Source organism: Myotis brandtii, unplaced genomic scaffold (genome assembly GCF_000412655.1).
Source record: "Myotis brandtii unplaced genomic scaffold, ASM41265v1 scaffold412, whole genome shotgun sequence".
NCBI classification, from domain to species: Eukaryota; Metazoa; Chordata; class Mammalia; order Chiroptera; family Vespertilionidae; genus Myotis; species Myotis brandtii.
Genome location: NW_005365832.1, coordinates 80,543 through 97,551, shown reverse-complemented (window position 1 = coordinate 97,551; position 17,009 = coordinate 80,543). Strand labels below are relative to the sequence as shown.

General features: G+C 48.2%; 1 protein-coding gene across 1 annotated transcript in view; it reads left to right on the top strand.

The window, feature by feature from the left end:
* HECW2 (HECT, C2 and WW domain containing E3 ubiquitin protein ligase 2) overlaps window positions 1-17,009 on the top strand; it is a gene marked incomplete at its 3' end in the record, with an annotated part of 124,125 nt that overhangs the window by 27,223 nt on the left and 79,893 nt on the right. Inside the window, 1 exon segment of the mRNA XM_014545556.1 lies at window positions 15,925-16,032. Coding sequence (XP_014401042.1) covers window positions 15,925-16,032 — 108 coding nt within the window.

Here is a 17,009-nt window from a genome sequence, read left to right as displayed (position 1 = left end):
CACCTTGGTACAGCGTGTTCCAGGAAAGGCCGTTTGGACGAGCGCCATCGTCTTTTCCCGAGGTGTCTTGTGATTTGGGTTTTATCTGCTCCACTTCACCTTGCCCAGAGTGATTGCTGAAACACATGCAGGCAGCACAGGAAGCGGGGCGAGCAGGGCTGTACTTCCTTAAGCCGGTTGAAGAAAGACCATCCTTTTTCTCCAAAGACGTTACTTGAATGTTACTAACTGTTCACGTCGGATAACCTAGATCCGGTGACCCCAGAGGTCAGTCCAGCTAGCAGCCGCCTTCCTGGTGGACTGTCACTTGCCACAGAAATAAATTCTAAAAACGTCTCACGATATTTCAGGGATGGGGAGTCTCCCCCGTGAAGATCAATAACACGCAGACCCGAGCGTTGACTGAGGGAGCCTATACACCGTGCTCTGCAGTCCTCTCAGACGTGTGCTGCTGTGTGGTGTGACCCCGTTTTGTAGCTGAGGGAGCTAAAGCTTAAGATTAATCAAGGTCACAGAGCTCATAGATGTCCGTGTTAGCTGCGAACCGGGGCTGTTCTGTATTGCCCACAGGTCATCGATTTCTCAGTCATCTAATTAACTGGCTAAATGAGAAAATGTCTCCTATTGGATTTAAAAATGTTAAGAAAACAATGAACAAATGTAGTGTATGACCATTCACAACTTCCAAGCCTTACAGAATGAAGCTAGTTAAGAAAACAATGAACAAATGTAGTGTATGACCATTTACAACTTCCAAGCTGGGCATTTAAAATGTGACTCCTTTTCTCATTTAAAAAGGGGACACAGTAACGTGGTGGGGGGGAATCCTCATTTTTCATTCATCCTGGCTAGCGATCGTGGCAGGCAGGGTGCATCTGCTGCTACTGAGCCTTCGTCTGTTGTGCACACAGATGCGCATCCCAGCTTCTCCGTCGATCCCCCTTTAAAAACTCGTGTTTCGATCACAAGGGGAAGGTGGTTCTTGGTGACATTCAGAGCCAGAGTAGCCGCAAGCCCGGCCGAGGGACCCGTTGCTGACGCAGGAGCTGTGAGAATGTGTCTGGAAGTTAACATTCCTGCTGTCTGCAGGCAGGGCCCCCGTGAGGGAGACAGTGAGGATGCAGCGTTCACGAGGAGGCCGGAGGACCGCACAATGAGATCCGGGCCCCAGGGACTTAGGACGGGGAGGATTTATTGACACGTGTGCTTCTTGTGACTGTTGTCATTGCCGGATCTCATGAACATCATTAGGTGGTTGATAGGGGCCCAGTGGTAAGATGACTGGTAAGACCTGCTTTTTGAGAACAGTCTGAAATGATAGTTTCATGTCAGCAAAGATTCACAGATTAGGGGTAGAGACCCTCTGCATACCCTCTTGTGGTCAAGTTCATCCCTGAACTTTCTTATTCTGTAGTGGGACCGTGGAAAGGGATATACCCACATCACTCTTACTGGTGGATGCCTGGAAGAGTTCCGGCACCTCACATCTGCTTGTGTGTATTGGTCCGTTAGAAATAGAAAAGTGAGGGTCCTTTGTTCTCATGTATGAAAGCAATGTGTCAGAATCCTGATATTTGTCTCCGATGGACATTGAGCAAGGGATTTCCCCATCCACGGATGGTGAGAAAGTCAGTTCTTTGGGGACTTGACTCTCTTCCAAAGCATAATGAAAATTTCCCAGACAAAACTGCAAAACCCTAAGAAAGTCACAGGCCCACATCTCCCCTCACTGCACTCAGAGGAGGAGAGAAATGCGGCTGGGAAATTGCGGCAGCTCCTGGACCGTCTCTGCTTGTTCCAGCCTCGCCTCTGGGCGCCCCTGTGAAGTGACTAGACCTCGCCCAGCCCTTCCCCTGCCCTGGGGCTAGCGCTGCCTCTCAAAATGGCTGAGAGGAGCCCGGCCGGCGTGGCTCAGTGGTTGAGCACGGACCTATGCACCAGGAGGTCACGGTTCGATTCCCGGTCAGGGCACAGGCCCGGGTTGTGGGCTCGATCCCCATTGTGAGGCGTGCAGGGGGCAGTTGGTCAGTGATTCTCATCATCGATGTTTCTACCACTCTCTCCTTCTCCCTTCCTCTCTGATATCAATAAAAATATATTTTTGTAAATTGCTGAGGGGATTCTGTCAGTGAATGATTCTGAAACACTGAGCACAGTTCATGACCCCTGGTGGGCGGTCGTTAGCTGTTGGTGGGAAGATTGTGTCCGTGGGAAATGTGTGGGTAAGCTTTGCCGTCACCCGGACTCCAGATCTGAAATTGAGCTCTTTCTTGCTGTGCTATGTTGCGCGGGCAAGTTACTCAGTCTTTCTGTCATTGGCTTTCTTAATCTGTGCGGGGTGGGGTCGGAATAACTGTGCCTGAGGGTTATTCTGAGGATTACATGCGGGAACGTGAGGACACACTCCCAGGGCCTGGAATGTAGCGTTTCTTATTTTTATTCAGTTGGATCGCCTACCACATCCTAAGTCAAATGAAAAAAAAAAAACACCCACGTAGTTCATGGATATGTGTCTCTTTGTTTTTACTTTGTCCCTTGCTCTGTTAGCAGTTGTCTCATCTTTCATATGTTTTCAAAAACGCTTTCTGATGGACACACGAAAGGATGTGTATTCCCATTGGGAGACTTGGGGAATCTGAAAACACAGTGGAGATGCAACGAGCATTCATCTGGCTTTTTAGCGGACACACTGTCAGAGGGAAGAGCCGCCAATAAAAATGGGGGCAGATAAGCAGACACTTGCTGCAAAACGTAAGTCATGCCCGTGAGTGATGTCAGACCCAGAGGCTTGCAAAATGCATAAACACAAGGGAAATTCATAATGCGCTTTCCAGGAAAAGGGCTGTTCCTTCCTGATGTGCTAACCTCGGTTCTGTTTTGTGTGTTTGGAACCAGCATAAACTGTTGACTTTTTCCATTGTCCATTCGTATTGCAATCGAAGAATCTTGTCTTTGCTCCTCTCTGTATGTAGTGTGTCTTCAGAATGCATAAATCTTTCGCCTTTTCCTCTTAATGCGTGTCCTGTGAGCTTTGGGAATAGGCTACTTGAGTTAAGTGATGTCTTTCATTTCCGATGATTAATCCTTTTGGCACTCCCAAGTAGCCTCCTAGATCGATAGCTCAGAACGCTGAGAGCTGTGATGATCAGTGGGGTTTTCGGAAGGAGACCTTATGGAGATGGGGCAAAGGGACAGTGTCCATTCCCTGATTAAAATTTTTTTTTTATTGATTTCAGAGAGGAAGGGAGAGGGAGAGAGAGATAGAAACATCCATGATGAGAGAGAATCATGGATCGGCTGCCTCCTGCATGCCCCACACTGGGGATCGAGCCAGCAACCCAGGCATGTGCCCTGACTGGGAATCAAACCATGACCTCCTGGTTCATCGGTCGACACTCGACCACTGAGCACACTGGCCAGGGTAAAGAATTCATTTTCTATCTGTTATTTAGTGTTTTTCTCTCTCTCTTTCTCTTTCTACACTTGTTTTATTCACAAGTATCCCCTAGTACATGAAAATGCTGCGGTGTTAGATGAATGCAATATTAGTATTAATGTGCTTCCCCGTTTTGTTTGTTGTTGTTGATTTTTTTTTGGGGGGGGCCTTTCTTCCCAGAGGGTTTTGGTTTGGGGGAAAGGAACAATAGCATATGTAAATTTGAGGGTTTAATACTCACTTCCCTGGCCGTACCTTCTCAAGCCTACCATTGACTGCGATTGAGAGGGTGCTGGTCGAATGGCCTGTGTTTAGGAAATACCACCCCTGTGAAGGGGAATGTGAGTACGATGGCCTTAGGTCTAAACGCCAACGTTTATCTAACCTCCCTTGCTTCTGTAAGTTTCTTTCAGCCTGGACATCTCCTTCCATTATGACCATGGCTTGTGCTGTGGGGAAGCAGGTTTCCTTTACACAGGAAAATAGCCTGTTTGTCGTACATAGACATCAGTGACATGTGGGTGGACCAGAATCTAGCGTTCGGCTAACGCTCAAGCCTACCATTGACTGCGATTGAGAGGGTGCTGGCCGAATGGCCTGTGTTTAGGAAATACCACCCCCGTGAAGGGGAATGTGAGTACGATGGCCTTAGGGCACATCTGGAGAATGTTACAGTATTTGGAAGGCAAAGGCTTGGAAGGCCAGAGTGGGAGAAGCATCAGGGGGTGTCCGGAGACCTGGGTGTGAGTGGGGCAGCAGCTGCACCTGCCCAGGTGCGTGAGCCGCTCCTCGGCCCCGGGAAGAGGCTGATGGCCCATAGCTGGGAAACAGGCAAGAGCTCAGGGCTGCACACTTTCTCTGAGGATGGAAGTGGAGAGGCTGGTGTTGAGAAGTCCATTGTTCAAAGGCTGTGGTCGTCTTTGAAGCCAGTGAATGGTCCTTTCTAGATTTATTTTCTCTAATCTCCTACTGGCACCTGAGGCCACTGTGGGCCCATTGGCCACTGTGAGCTAGTGAGGTCGCTGGTGTCTTTTGAAGGAGGCAGCTTATTGTAAACTAGTGGCCCGGTGCACGAAATTTGTGCACATTAAAAGGGAATTAATTAGAGGAAATATTTTAATATTGCTATTTGCCCTTTCTCTATAATAGAAGTGTCAGAGATGAAAGAAAATTAGTAAAATGTATATGAAAATAATACATACGTTTATTAATAAATAAACAATAACAGCGTCACGTCCCCAGCCAGCGCCGGGTGTGGGACGCAGCCTCATGTCCCCAGCCTCGCCACGCACGCAGCCCCGCCCACCTGCACCTGCCGCACACGCAGCCTCCTGCTGATTGGTCATTACGGCTTGAGAGCGTCAGGACCATTTGCATATTAGCCTTTTATTATATAGGATGAGCATGGGGCTGAGTGTCATTCAGATCTAACATTAAATCCCGGCTATTGTCACTTTCTCTCTGTTTCCCCAATCATGTGGGCCTAATAACACCACCGCTCAGCCTTGGAGCACAGAGACACCCGTTAGAGATGGAAGTATCTACCACGTGTCCCTGGTACAGGGCTGGCATTTTGTAAGTGCTTGCTGTTACTGTTATTTGCTAGGACGCACCCTCACACCTGCAGTGTTTTGTCCTGAGACTCAGTTGGGTTTGCATGTTCTGCTCAGGGGTTGCTGATTCTGGAGTTCCAGGCTTCCTGTGTCTCCTCAGTCTGTTACAGAGCCAGCCCAAAGCTCTGTGGGCCCTGGAAGCTTCATGGCCAAGTATATCTGGGTCAAGGGAATAGTAGAGAAGAAATTGCAGCCACCAATTGCAGCAATTGTAGAGTGTAGCTGAAATCCAGTCTGTCTCTCTACACAGCAAAAGCACGTGACACTCGATATTTTATCTTGCTTTCCTGGAAAGTTCGCTGGGAAGATAGGGTCTTGCAGCCTTTGATCGCATTCACCCATCAGCCAGCACTTGGAATTGCAATGACTGCCCTTCCGGCCCCTTTCTCCAGGAAAGCACATGCATCGGACCAGGGACCGCCAGCCTCTCCCCAGCCCAGGCCAAGAGCCCCAGCTAGAGTGATGGTCTCGTGTGGTTTTGCATTGAGACTGAGCTCTGGGAGCGACTTCTGACTGATAAGCACGGTGTTGGCTTTTCACGGGAGTTCTGCGGTGTTTGAAAAAGTTGTATTCCGTTTTTATGGTTTGAAATCACAAGTCCACCAACCCCATCCTGGATTGGTTAGGGCGCTGGGAGCCTGTGTTAGCAACCTGACTGAAAGTGATATCTGATCATGGGACCAGTAAACTAGAGTTCCCAGATGGTGGCCGCTCTGTTCTGAGTCAATCACACACACAGTTCTCCTCTTCACGATAGCAGTCAGCTTGTTGACATCAGCCCACTCTGAGATGAAGTGTGTGTGTGTGTGTGTGTGTGTGTGAGTGTGTGTGAGTGTGCGTGTGTGGACACATAACTCATTCTCTGGAATTCTCCCATGGAAAGCACAGGAAGGAAGCTGAGGGGAGGATGGGGCGATTGCATCCTGTACCCTTTGCAGGGGTGTGGCCACCACGGCCGGCTGGTCGGTTATGTTTTTTCACTTAGGATGCCTGAGCAATGATAAGCCCTGAGGAGTGGCGGCCGCGGCCCTCAGTGTTGCTCCTGGTGAGACTGGAGTCTCCTGGCAGAGGTCTTCTTAGTCTCTTCTTTCTTGAGCTTTGGGGGAAGAGGAAGACAAGCAGGAGCAGCAGTGAGGTGGACCCGCTGAGCTCTCAGGGCCACATCAGGACTCACGACCTCCCCCACACGTCCGTCCTGGCCCCTCCTGTGACCGACGTTGCCCAGGGGTAGGCCAGGTGCATGATTTTAAGGAAAACGAAACCTGTTTCTTCCCACTGCTTCCTGAGTCGGATCTGAGAGGATGGCGTCCACCCTGGCAAAGGCGGAGAGGGACGCCGTGGGATTGTGTGAGGTAAGGGGTCAGAAAGCTCTGGGGGATGAACCGCACTGTCCCCCGATTTCCACGTTCTCGCCGCCTTTCTCTTTGATAAGTTCTTAGATGTGGTCCCTCCCAGCGGGCTTCGGGACCGTTCTTCACTTGCTATGCGGGGCGTTCACCTCATTCAGTCACTGCACAGTTCTCACAGCAGATCGGTGCTGGGGTTCAGCTACTAAAACTTGTACAAATAAATACGCAGTCCCCTCACTGTGAGTTCCTGGAGTCCCGCTAGTTCTCGATGAATCACTTCACTGGGATGCTAAGCACAGGTTTTACAAGAATGCTTCTGAAACGGCATTTGATTGAGTCTAAATAGATTTCATGAAGGGTTATCTGCCACCAGAATAATATTTTGGATGGATTTTAAAACCCTTTTCTCAGGGAATGAGATGTTTGAAGAAATGTATTTGTGATGTAATATTTATATGGACAAGTATTCATAGAGAGCCACATTCTGGAGGCTGATTTAGTAACGATCTTACAATAAAACTTGAACTTGGGGATAAAACGGTGTCTTTTAAAGAAGGTTTTCTTGTGGCACTGTGGCAGACTGGCCCAGTTTTCCTAGACCTGCTAGACCCGGTTTAATGAATTGTTTAAACACTGGAACGATTGCAGGGCAACATTTCAGTTCTACTCTGACCCTTGACTAGCTAGTGTTTCAAATGAAAATTTTTATTTCTTGGCTGGAAAATGCCCACCAATGGTTCTCAAGGGGGTGGGAATGTTATTTGCTTTATTGTCCAATAGGATGCAACTGGCATGTAGTACCTGAGAGCCAGGGATGCCACAGCTCCTATCACGCACTGGACAGACCCTCACGGAGAATTACCTGCTGGAATGTCAATGGCACCGCAGGGGGCAACATTGGCTCATGCTCAGTTTAATGAAAAACACGTTGATGATTTAGTAAAGATTCGGGTGAGCCGTCTGACCTCCGAGAAGGTCATTCCTCTGCTGATTAAGTCATTTTGGGGAGGGACCCATAGGGAGCAGCCACGTCGGCAAAATTATTCTTTAGGGTCAGGAGCAACGAACGTTCCAGAAAGCTTGCTCCCACAAGCTTCTGGTTAATATTGTCAGGCCTAGTGGATTAGCTCCCACATTAGCGATTGCAGTGCTCTGTCTTTATAGTATGAGCTCATGAAGATCAAGGCCATCATTCACCCCAACCGGAGGACGTTTTTGTGCTGAACGTGAGACTAGGATGGCCGTGCATTTCTCGGAATCCCCGCTGTTGTGTGTCATGTACCAGTCACATCCTGTAGGATGCAGAGGTTGCTTTTAAACTTCCCCTGGTATTAAAAGGGATTATCTTTGGGTGAGAGCTTAGTGTATGCATGGCATTTAAAAAAAATAATGAGAGGAAAGAAGCTATGTAATCAGAGCTTCGTCATTCCTGGCAGCTTTCTCACTCACACACACACTCACACACACACACACACACACACACACACACGGCGCTGAGACAGTGTCCCCAGTTAGACACACTGTTCCAAGTCCCGGTTTCTGTGTGGCGGGAGGGAGGGCGCCTCTGCCTGAGGCCTGAGGGAGCCAGGCTTAAGGCTCACCAGCAGGACTTTAAGCTCCGAGCACCGTCCCATCCAAGACCTGGGTGTGTTGAGACGCTACGAGACTGTGCCTGTGTAAGGGCGTAGCGACTGTCCCTGTGTGAACGCCTGCACGTGCGTTGTCAGTCATTTGACGTCCTTTGCTTAAGAAAGCAGTCTCCAAAACCACACAGATAAGCATGCTTCTGTTTTGATTTATGTATATTGATGAGCAATTAGAATGAAATACATTTACTTAAAACAAATGCATTTAAAATGTAAAAATGAACCAAGTGAAGCTGAGGAACGGTGCTTCCGAGGATTAAAAATAAACACAGACGAGAAGTAAACAGGTGGGATGTTTACTTTGAAAGAAGGATGAAACGAATGGAAAAGTTTAAAAAGCCCACCTGCCGAGCTCCTCATATGCGCCAGGTTTCATGCTGTGCCACGGACTCCTCAGCCTTCTGAGCTGGGAGCTGGCATCATTTCCCAGAAGGAAGAGATGGAGTCTGTGCAGGGTAAGGACTCATCCCAGGTCATAAACCCAGTAAATGGGAGAAGTAAAGTCTAAACTCAGGTCTGCTGTGTCTTGAAGTTCTGGGATCCTCCAGTCCCCTGCAGACAGCCTGGCAATGCCATTACCAAGAGGCGTCCTTCCTGCATGGCACCTGGAATAAATGTTACGTCCCTCAAAACCAAAAGCTCCTGCTCTCGATGCAATGCAGAGAGGGTGTGTGTGGACTGACGGCCAGTGCTAACCTATAGAATAAAAGCCTAATATGCAAATTGTCCCCTTGGGCGGTGGTTCCACTGGGAGTTCGACCACTCGCTATGACGTGCGCTGACCACCAGGGGGTGGCGGGGAACATGGTGGGCATGGGTGACACAGCGCTGGCAGTGGGTGGCAGTGGAGGCGCTGCCGGCCCTGATGGGCCCTGATAAGAGTGGGAACATGCAGGATGGTGGAGCAGGTGAGCGGGTGGCACCAGGCCAAGGTGGGTGCGAGTGGGGGCTCGATCGCCCCACCGATCGCCCCGTAGACAGCGACCAGTGCCGCCCGACTCCCAGGCACTGAGGGAGAAAGGGCAAATAGCAATATTAAAATATTCCTTCTAACTATTTCCCTCTCAATGTGCACAAATCTGTGCACCGGGCCCCTAGTGTTACATATGTGCCATGAAGTGTTTGACGGAGTTATAAGTGACTGGTCAAGGCCGAGTGTGGGAAGGTTGGACTTGCAGGAGCTGGTTGAGTAAAGGGAGGGAGGAGAAGAGCCTGGTGGACTTCGAGTGAAATTGCAGGATGGAGGTTTGATTGGAGGGAGCCCAGCGGGGATGAGTCACCTCCCGGGGTCACGGGGCTGCAGCGTCTGGACCTGGTGTGCAGCCTTGTGCACCAGGAGTGGCTATTTATAGCTGCCCAGCTCTGTCTGCACAGGAAGGATGGGTCCGGGGGAGGGCCATGTTTAGGTGATGCTCCCACACTGGGTGCTTTGCCTGGGCATGAAGCACTGGGGCCGTCCTCGCTTGTCCTTGTGCCGTGCACTCTGCAGGCACCAGCCAGAAGGATTTTTTTTAAAAGTGCAGGTCATGTCCCTCCCTGCTTTCGGTTCTTCAGTGACTTTCCATGGTCGGCAGAATGCAGTCCAGGCTCTTCGCCTGGCCCAGGTGGACACCGTGCTGTCGCATCGAGGAGCGTGGCCTCTGAGCAAGCAGCCTGTGTTCACTCTGCAGGTAGATTCAGGATCCTGGGCAAATTCCTTCACTTCTCTGTGCCTTAGTTTCCGCATCCTTAAAAATATGATAATAGTGTCTTACAGGATTGTTAGCAGAGGGTTTTGAGAAAAAGTAGGGAGGGATTATTTTAAAGCAAAATAAAAGTTGTAAGCAATATTTTTCTTTATTCTCTGACACAGTCTGTCTCATGGCATCTTTCTCCTAAAAGTTCTCATCTTTTCTCAACTCCCCTGGGTTGGCTGATAAAAAAGTGAGGGCTTTGAATACTTTATTTGCCTATTTGAATTAATGAAGGCAGAACAGTAGAACAGTGCCAGGCACATAGTAAGTTCTGCAGTGTTCAACATTATTATTGAGGTCCTCAAGGTGGCCCGCTCGTCTCTGATTTTATCTTGCCCCAAATTATGGGCCTTTAGAAAAAGGTCATTTACTCTGTTCTTTTTCATGAACCTTCTGTAGTAACAGGAAAACTTGTTCTAACCTGACAGCCTTGGGGCACGAAATAGGATTGAAGTATTGTAGTGTCATTGTTATAGAATACTAGAGGCCTGGTGCATGAAATTCATGCAGGGGGGGGGGTCCCTCACAGCCCAGCTTGCACCCTCTCCAATCCGGGATCCCTCTCACAATCCTGGACCACTGGCTCCTAATCGCTCACCTGCCTGCCTGCCTGGTCGCCCCTAACTGCCTCCCCTGCTGGCCTGGTTGCTCCTAACTGCCCCCTGCCTGCCTGCCTGATCGCCCCTAACAGCCTCTGCCTGCCTGCTTCATCTCCCCTAACTACTCGCCTGCCTGCCTGATTGCCCCTAACCGCCTCTGCCTGCCTGTCTGATTGCCCCTAACCCAGGGGTGGGCAAACTTTTTGACTCGAGGGCCACAATGGGTTCTTAAACTGGACCGGAGGGCCGGAACAAAAGCATGGATGGAGTGTTTGTGTGAACTAATATAAATTCAAAGTAAACATCATTACATAAAAGGGTATGGTCTTTTTTTTTTTTTAGTTTTATTCATTTCAAAGGGGCCGGATCTGGCCCGCGGGCCGTAGTTTGCCCACGGCTGCCCTAACCTCTCGCCTGGCTGCCTGATTGCCCCTAACCGCCTCTGCTTGTCTGTCTGATCGCCCCTAACCACTCCTCTGCCTGCCTGATCGCCCCTAATTACTCGCCTGCCTGCTGGATCGCCCCTAACCCCTCTGTCTGCCTGCCTGCCTAATTGCCCCTAACGGCCTCTGCCTCAGTCCCTGCTGCTGGGGCTTCGTCCAGAAGGACATCTGGAATGATGTCCAGAGGTCGTTCAGCTGTCTGATCTAATTAGCATATTACACTTTTATTATTATAGATTACTCATGGGCCTAATATTGGATCTTGTGCTAAGGTGTTTACCAAGCTACCAAATGCTGGCCATTCTTGACCACACCTTTGAGGAAGAAAAAAGACCTTTCCTCTATCCTCCTAGGTTCAGGGACTAGGCCTGCAGATCAGACTGACCAGAGACAGATCAACAGGAGGAGAGGCGTACACATCTCATTAGCTGCACATTTTTTATTTCTGTGTGCATGGAGATCCTCATGAAAATGAAGACTCAGGATGTGGTTAGTCTCAGGAGCTCATATGCCATCTGAACAAAGGGCAGTAAGTTGTGGAGAAGTAATTGGGAGGTTTTGGCTTCTGGGGGAGGTAAATTGTGGGAAGGTACAACTGTCCCCAAGGCCAGACTTGCAGACCTGTCCTGTAATGTGCTGGTGTCTTTTTGTCCCGTCCCTGGCACATTATAACCATCCAACTCTTCTGGTGTCGATAGGGAACTTACCATGCAAGTGGCTCCAAAGCCCTCGTCACCCATGGGTGCCCTCTTCACGGGTGGCCGGTGTCAGCGTTGTAATCTCCAAGCACGCCTGTCACGCACACTCTTTCTTCCATCCAGAGAGGGCTTCGGTGGATGGAATTGTCCATCTAGGGAGGGTGGGTTAACCACGAACGCCACATTTTCACCCTCATCTGGAAGTTCATTATGATCCTCAGAGCGTGGAGTAAGGCTGGTGCTCTGTTTGGGACCATCACTGGTAAAGACTCACCCCTCCCCACAACGTCGTCCGCATCTCAAAGTCATCCTCGGAGTTTTCTTCCCACCCTGCAGTGGATTCCACAACCTGCCTTGTACAGGCTGGTAAATTTGCGAAGTTCTACCAGTCACGTGGTCTCTGTGAGGGTGTGTACTTGGCCCGCGTCTGGAGTGATCGTTTTGATTCAAATTGTTGCTCAGTGTCAGTCTCCCAATCCCAAGTCCTAGACAAGGCACCTGATGTCTGCGTGTAGCCGGAATAAAGCCAGGCCCCTTCACTATCCAATCTCAGGACATAGTTATACTCAACATGTATCCGAAAGGTCATTTAAAATCAATTTAGATAGTTATGCCATTTTTTTTTGGAGAAAATGTAAGGAGGGATTATTTTAAAGCAAGAGTTGTAAGCATTATTTTTTTTTTTATTCTCTAACACAGTCAGTCTCATGGCATCTTTCTCCTAAAAGTCCTTACCTTTTCTCAACTCCCCTGGGTTGGTTGATAGAGGAGTGAGGGCTTTGAATATGTTATTTTCATCCTATTTTTATCTCCAGTACTGTATGGAGGTTTCAGAAATATTAAGATAGACACTGAATCATTTCCAAATCCAAATTATGTTTGGATATCTTTGACATGTCTGGTCATGTCTCCTGTATATCATTTTATTATCTTAAAAGCCGATTCCTGAACATTTTCGTGAATCGAAAAACCACATTCAGGAGAAGATGACTTTTTTTTTTTTTAAAGAAAATTTTTACACTGAATTTTGTGTATCAAATATGGGGAAGGAAGAGTTTGAAAAAAAAACTTAAAAAGACTTTGTGCTTACATTATGTTAGCTTTTGTGGCATTTAAAAAAAGAATTCAGTTAGCTTTTTAAAATAATAACTGTTTACAATCCCATTATAGGATAATAGAACGAACCCTACTTCTCCACGGCTGCAGGGTGTTATGTCCTGGGGCCCAGGCAACAATAGAAACTGTCACTGCTGAGTTCAGCTCTAAGTATGGCCACTTGCTTGCTGCTTCCGATGACCATCCATGTACCCCCACTTACTCCCCAAAAAAGAACCCTGTGAGGTAAAACAGTATGTCTTAGGGAACAGAGAAGCCAAGGAATAGAGGACAACTTAATGACTGGCTGACCTGTGGCTCTCCCAGAGGATAGCTCCATGTGCATCTCCCAAAGACACTTCCCATTTGATGGACCCAGAGCCGTGTGAACTGTGCACAGTCCCTGGGAGCACCGGCCATTCCTCCTCCGTCCCCTTTAGTGCATCCTGAAGTAGGCACCTAGCCTCTACCCTGCTGCTCTTCACATGGCCTGTGCCTCCTGTGCCAATCTTCTCCTGCACTGTCACCTCCTGATGGCAGGAAATGGGTGTTCCTGATCTCCGTCTAGGCCAGCAGTTCTCAACCTGTGGGTCAGGACCCCTTTGGGAGTTGCACGACCCTTTCAAGGGGTCGCCTAAGACCATCCTGCATATCAGATATTTACATCACGATTCATAACAGTAGCAACATTACAGTTATGAAGTAGCAACGAAAATAATTTTATGGTGGGGTCACAACATGAGGAACTCTATTTAAAGGGCCAGAAGGTTGAGAACCACTGGTATAGGCACTCGGCAAATGCCTTTGCACTGAGGGAAGGAAGGAAGGAAGAAACTAACAAATGAAAGGGACAATTGCCAAAGAGATGTCCACTGTCCAGAGCTTTGCTGTAATTGCCCAATTTCCCTGGAAATCTCCGGGAGCAGAATGTTCCCAGGTGCGGTGTGTGTCGTACCTGTGTCGGAACCACCTGGTTGGGGTGCTTGCTAACATTCAGATTCCTGTCTTTTTATTCATTAGAACAATAATAGCTTTCCCAGGAGTCCCACCCAGGAGGCTTCCACGAACATCGCACCGGCTGGAGCGAGACCACATGCCACCCTCAGCTATGAGGGCTTTGGAGAGAGAAGCAGGTGTAACTGGGCACGTTGTTGCCTTGGACAAAGGTGGGGCTCCGTGGGCATGGAATAAGCTCAGCGGATGGGCAGGGAGCAGCACCTGCTCTGAGGAGCCCCAGGACATCTCTCACGTCCAGTTTTAGGCGGCTGCCTGCGTGCCTTAGAAAGATCAGTGCTGTGGTTGCATTCCTGTGATGGCTGGAGTCGGGTCCTTGTGTTTGTTCGCGTGTGGAGGTGATGCCCTGAATGGGTTATGCCTTTTCATCCCTATAAAGGACCGTGGCTGCTCCTTGGACTTTCACGGAAAGAGTCTTTGACTTCTAATGTGCTGAATGCCAATCCCATGAAAGGACCACCCTCCCCGAGTTCTCTGGCTTGTCAATGTGATGAAGCTGCTGGGCTCCCAGGACAACGGCAGGCGGAAGTCTCTCAAAGCTGGGTGATCCCAGCCTCGCTTCTTGTTTCTTTTACGCTCAAAAGAAGAGAGGTTTTGCCCTGGCGGGGTGGCTCAGTCAGTTGGAGCATCGTCTCGTGCACCAAAAGGTTGTGGGTTTGATCCCCAGTTGGGGCGTGTATGAGAGGCAACCAGTCGATGTTTCTCTCTCGCATCTATCTATGTCTGTGTGTGTCTCTCTCCCTAAAAATTAATAAAAACATACCCTCAGGTGAGGATTAAAGAGAAGAAGAGAGGTTTCTCCTCTGGGATATTCCCTTGGGCTTGGGATCTTTCCTCTGTCTTTCCATTTTTTAGTGGAGCTCTTGCTTCACCCTGTCTGGTTGACCCCTGCTCTCGGTTAAAGTGCACCCCTAATCTTTCCTCCTGGAAAAGGGATTTGGGGAAACAAATGAGGTGCATTTGGCCTAGCCGGTGTGGCTCAGTGGTTGAGCATTGACATATGAACCAGGAGGTCATGGTTCGATTCCTGGTCAGGGCACATGTCCGGGTTGGAGGCTTGATCCCCAGTAGGGGGGTGCAGGAGGCAGCTGATCAATGATTGTCTCTCATCATTGATGCTTCTATGTCTCTTCCCCTTCCTTCCTCTCTGAAATCAATAAAAATATATTTAAAAAAAAAACAAAAACAAGTGAGGTACATTGGACGGTAAGAGCCAGTGTTACTGTACACATTTTTGTGCACCTGTCAACCTCTGAAGGGCCTCCTTTTCGCGTTTTCAGCTCATTTCCTCTTGTAGGCTCTAGGACAGAGCTTTAAACAGTGGGATGTGAGCAAGTTATATAGAACTGGAGGCCCGATGCACGGAATTCGTGCAAGGGGCTCGGCCCTCACAGCCCCTCGCAGCCCCAGCCGACCCTCGCAGCCCCGGCTTCGTCCGTAAGGTCATCTGGACGGTCGTCTGGAAGGAATCTGGACGGTTGTTCTGTTGTTCGCTCTAATAGCATAGTAACTCTTTATTATATAGGATATGCATTCCTCAGCGCTCAGGGTGGGGGCGGAGTCTGGGCCACCAGAGTGTCCCCGCCCGTCATCTGAAGTTGTGAGTGCCTCTTCCATTGACCCCACTGTGCCTACAAATATGACCATTTTCTGTATCATGAGGTCAGACAGCTTGGAAAATGCCACGTTCAGCCCTGTTCCCTGGGTCTTTCTTTCTATCCTCTTTCCTTTGGAGGTCCAGATGCTGCCTCTTTCTTTTTCTTCCATCGGCTCGAGGTCTCCTGCCTTTGGCGGTTTGTGAAAGGTGTTCCTAGCAGACCTGGTGCCGGGACGCTGTCCGTGGCAAGCCTGGAGTGTGTCTGACTCCGTTTTCTAGCTTAACGTCCCTTTTTGTCCCCCATGTGGAGTCTTGTTATATTCTCCCCGCTCTGCTCTTCCCTCCTTCCATAAAGATTCTATGGATGGGGCTCAGCCCCTTTCCTACACATCAGCTCGGCCCCCAGGCTCTGCTGTGCCCTTCGCTCTCTGTAGTCTTCTTGTTGGCCACACTGAGCGACCTGGCCAAACCCAGAGATGCCACCGTCTTTCCACCCTCACCCTCCCCAAGTCCCCCGTAAGATGCAAGTGTAGAAACTCAGCGTAATAATCTGCTGGGAGTCGTCATTCATGATAGTGTTCATTGATATTTCCCATTCATTTTTTTCTCTATCTTAGAACTTGTATTGGCCTTTGAGCTGAGGAAGGACAAAGAGGTTGTAATGAAGCTGAAAAGTGTTTCTTTGTGTTTTTTTTTTTCAGATGAGAATTCTCCAGCCAACTTCTGGGATTCTAAAAACAGGGGTGTGACCGGGACACAGAAAGGACAGATTGTGTGGAGGATTGAGCCCGGGCCCTATTTCATGGAACGTAAGTAACCATGTGTGAAATAGATGTTGGTTATGCGACATTGTCTACATATGCAGGAATCTATGGGGTCTTTTCTGGGTGCTATTTAAAATGTTTTTGGCTCTGATTTACATACACTTATACCATAGAACTCCAAACTGGAAAATGTATTATTTTAGAAAATGCTCATTAGAGAATGTTCACATATTTTGAAAAGTGTGTGTGTATTGTATGAACATATGATCTATAAATTACGTGCGGCTATTTTAATACTTCACACATTTTTATATACCTTGCAACTACATTTGTAATTCATATTTAATTATTACTAATTTTAGAGAGCAGGAAAAACAATTCAAGATTTAAATTTAAGAGTTTAACTTAATTTAAAAATTTTATTTGCTAACTCTGCTATTATTTTTCCCAGCGGCAGAATAACTTTTGCATTTGGGTCCTGGTTTTTACAAGTGTGGGTAAGATAGTCTGGGGTAACTTTTGCATTTGGGTCCTGGTTTTTACAAGTGTGAGTAAGATAGTCTGGGGCTGCTATAGAGGTCTAATTACTGCTATAGAGGTCTCTTTACTAGGAATCGAAAATTGCCTGCCGATAATTCAACCACGCCCCAGTTATCTGATGTTATATTCATTTGTACATGCAGATGCTTTCACATAGCACACGTGATTCACAGAAATATGTCATTCCTTTTTATTTTGGATGAAGCGGAGTATCTATACTTCCCACTAATATTATTGAAAACATAGTAAGTACATTTTTGTGGAGTAGCTAGATACTACTGTAAGCAAATGATTTACTGGTTGGTCCCGGTTAATGTCTACACGTACAGAATTTTTCCTTACTGTAGACAAAATTGGCTCTAAACACTTTCCCAGTTATTTTTCTCTGTATAACAAGTACATTTTCCATACGCAGAGTGTTTAACAAGAGAGTGTGGGGATGCTATACAGGGAGGGTACTTACTACACCTTAAAATATAAAG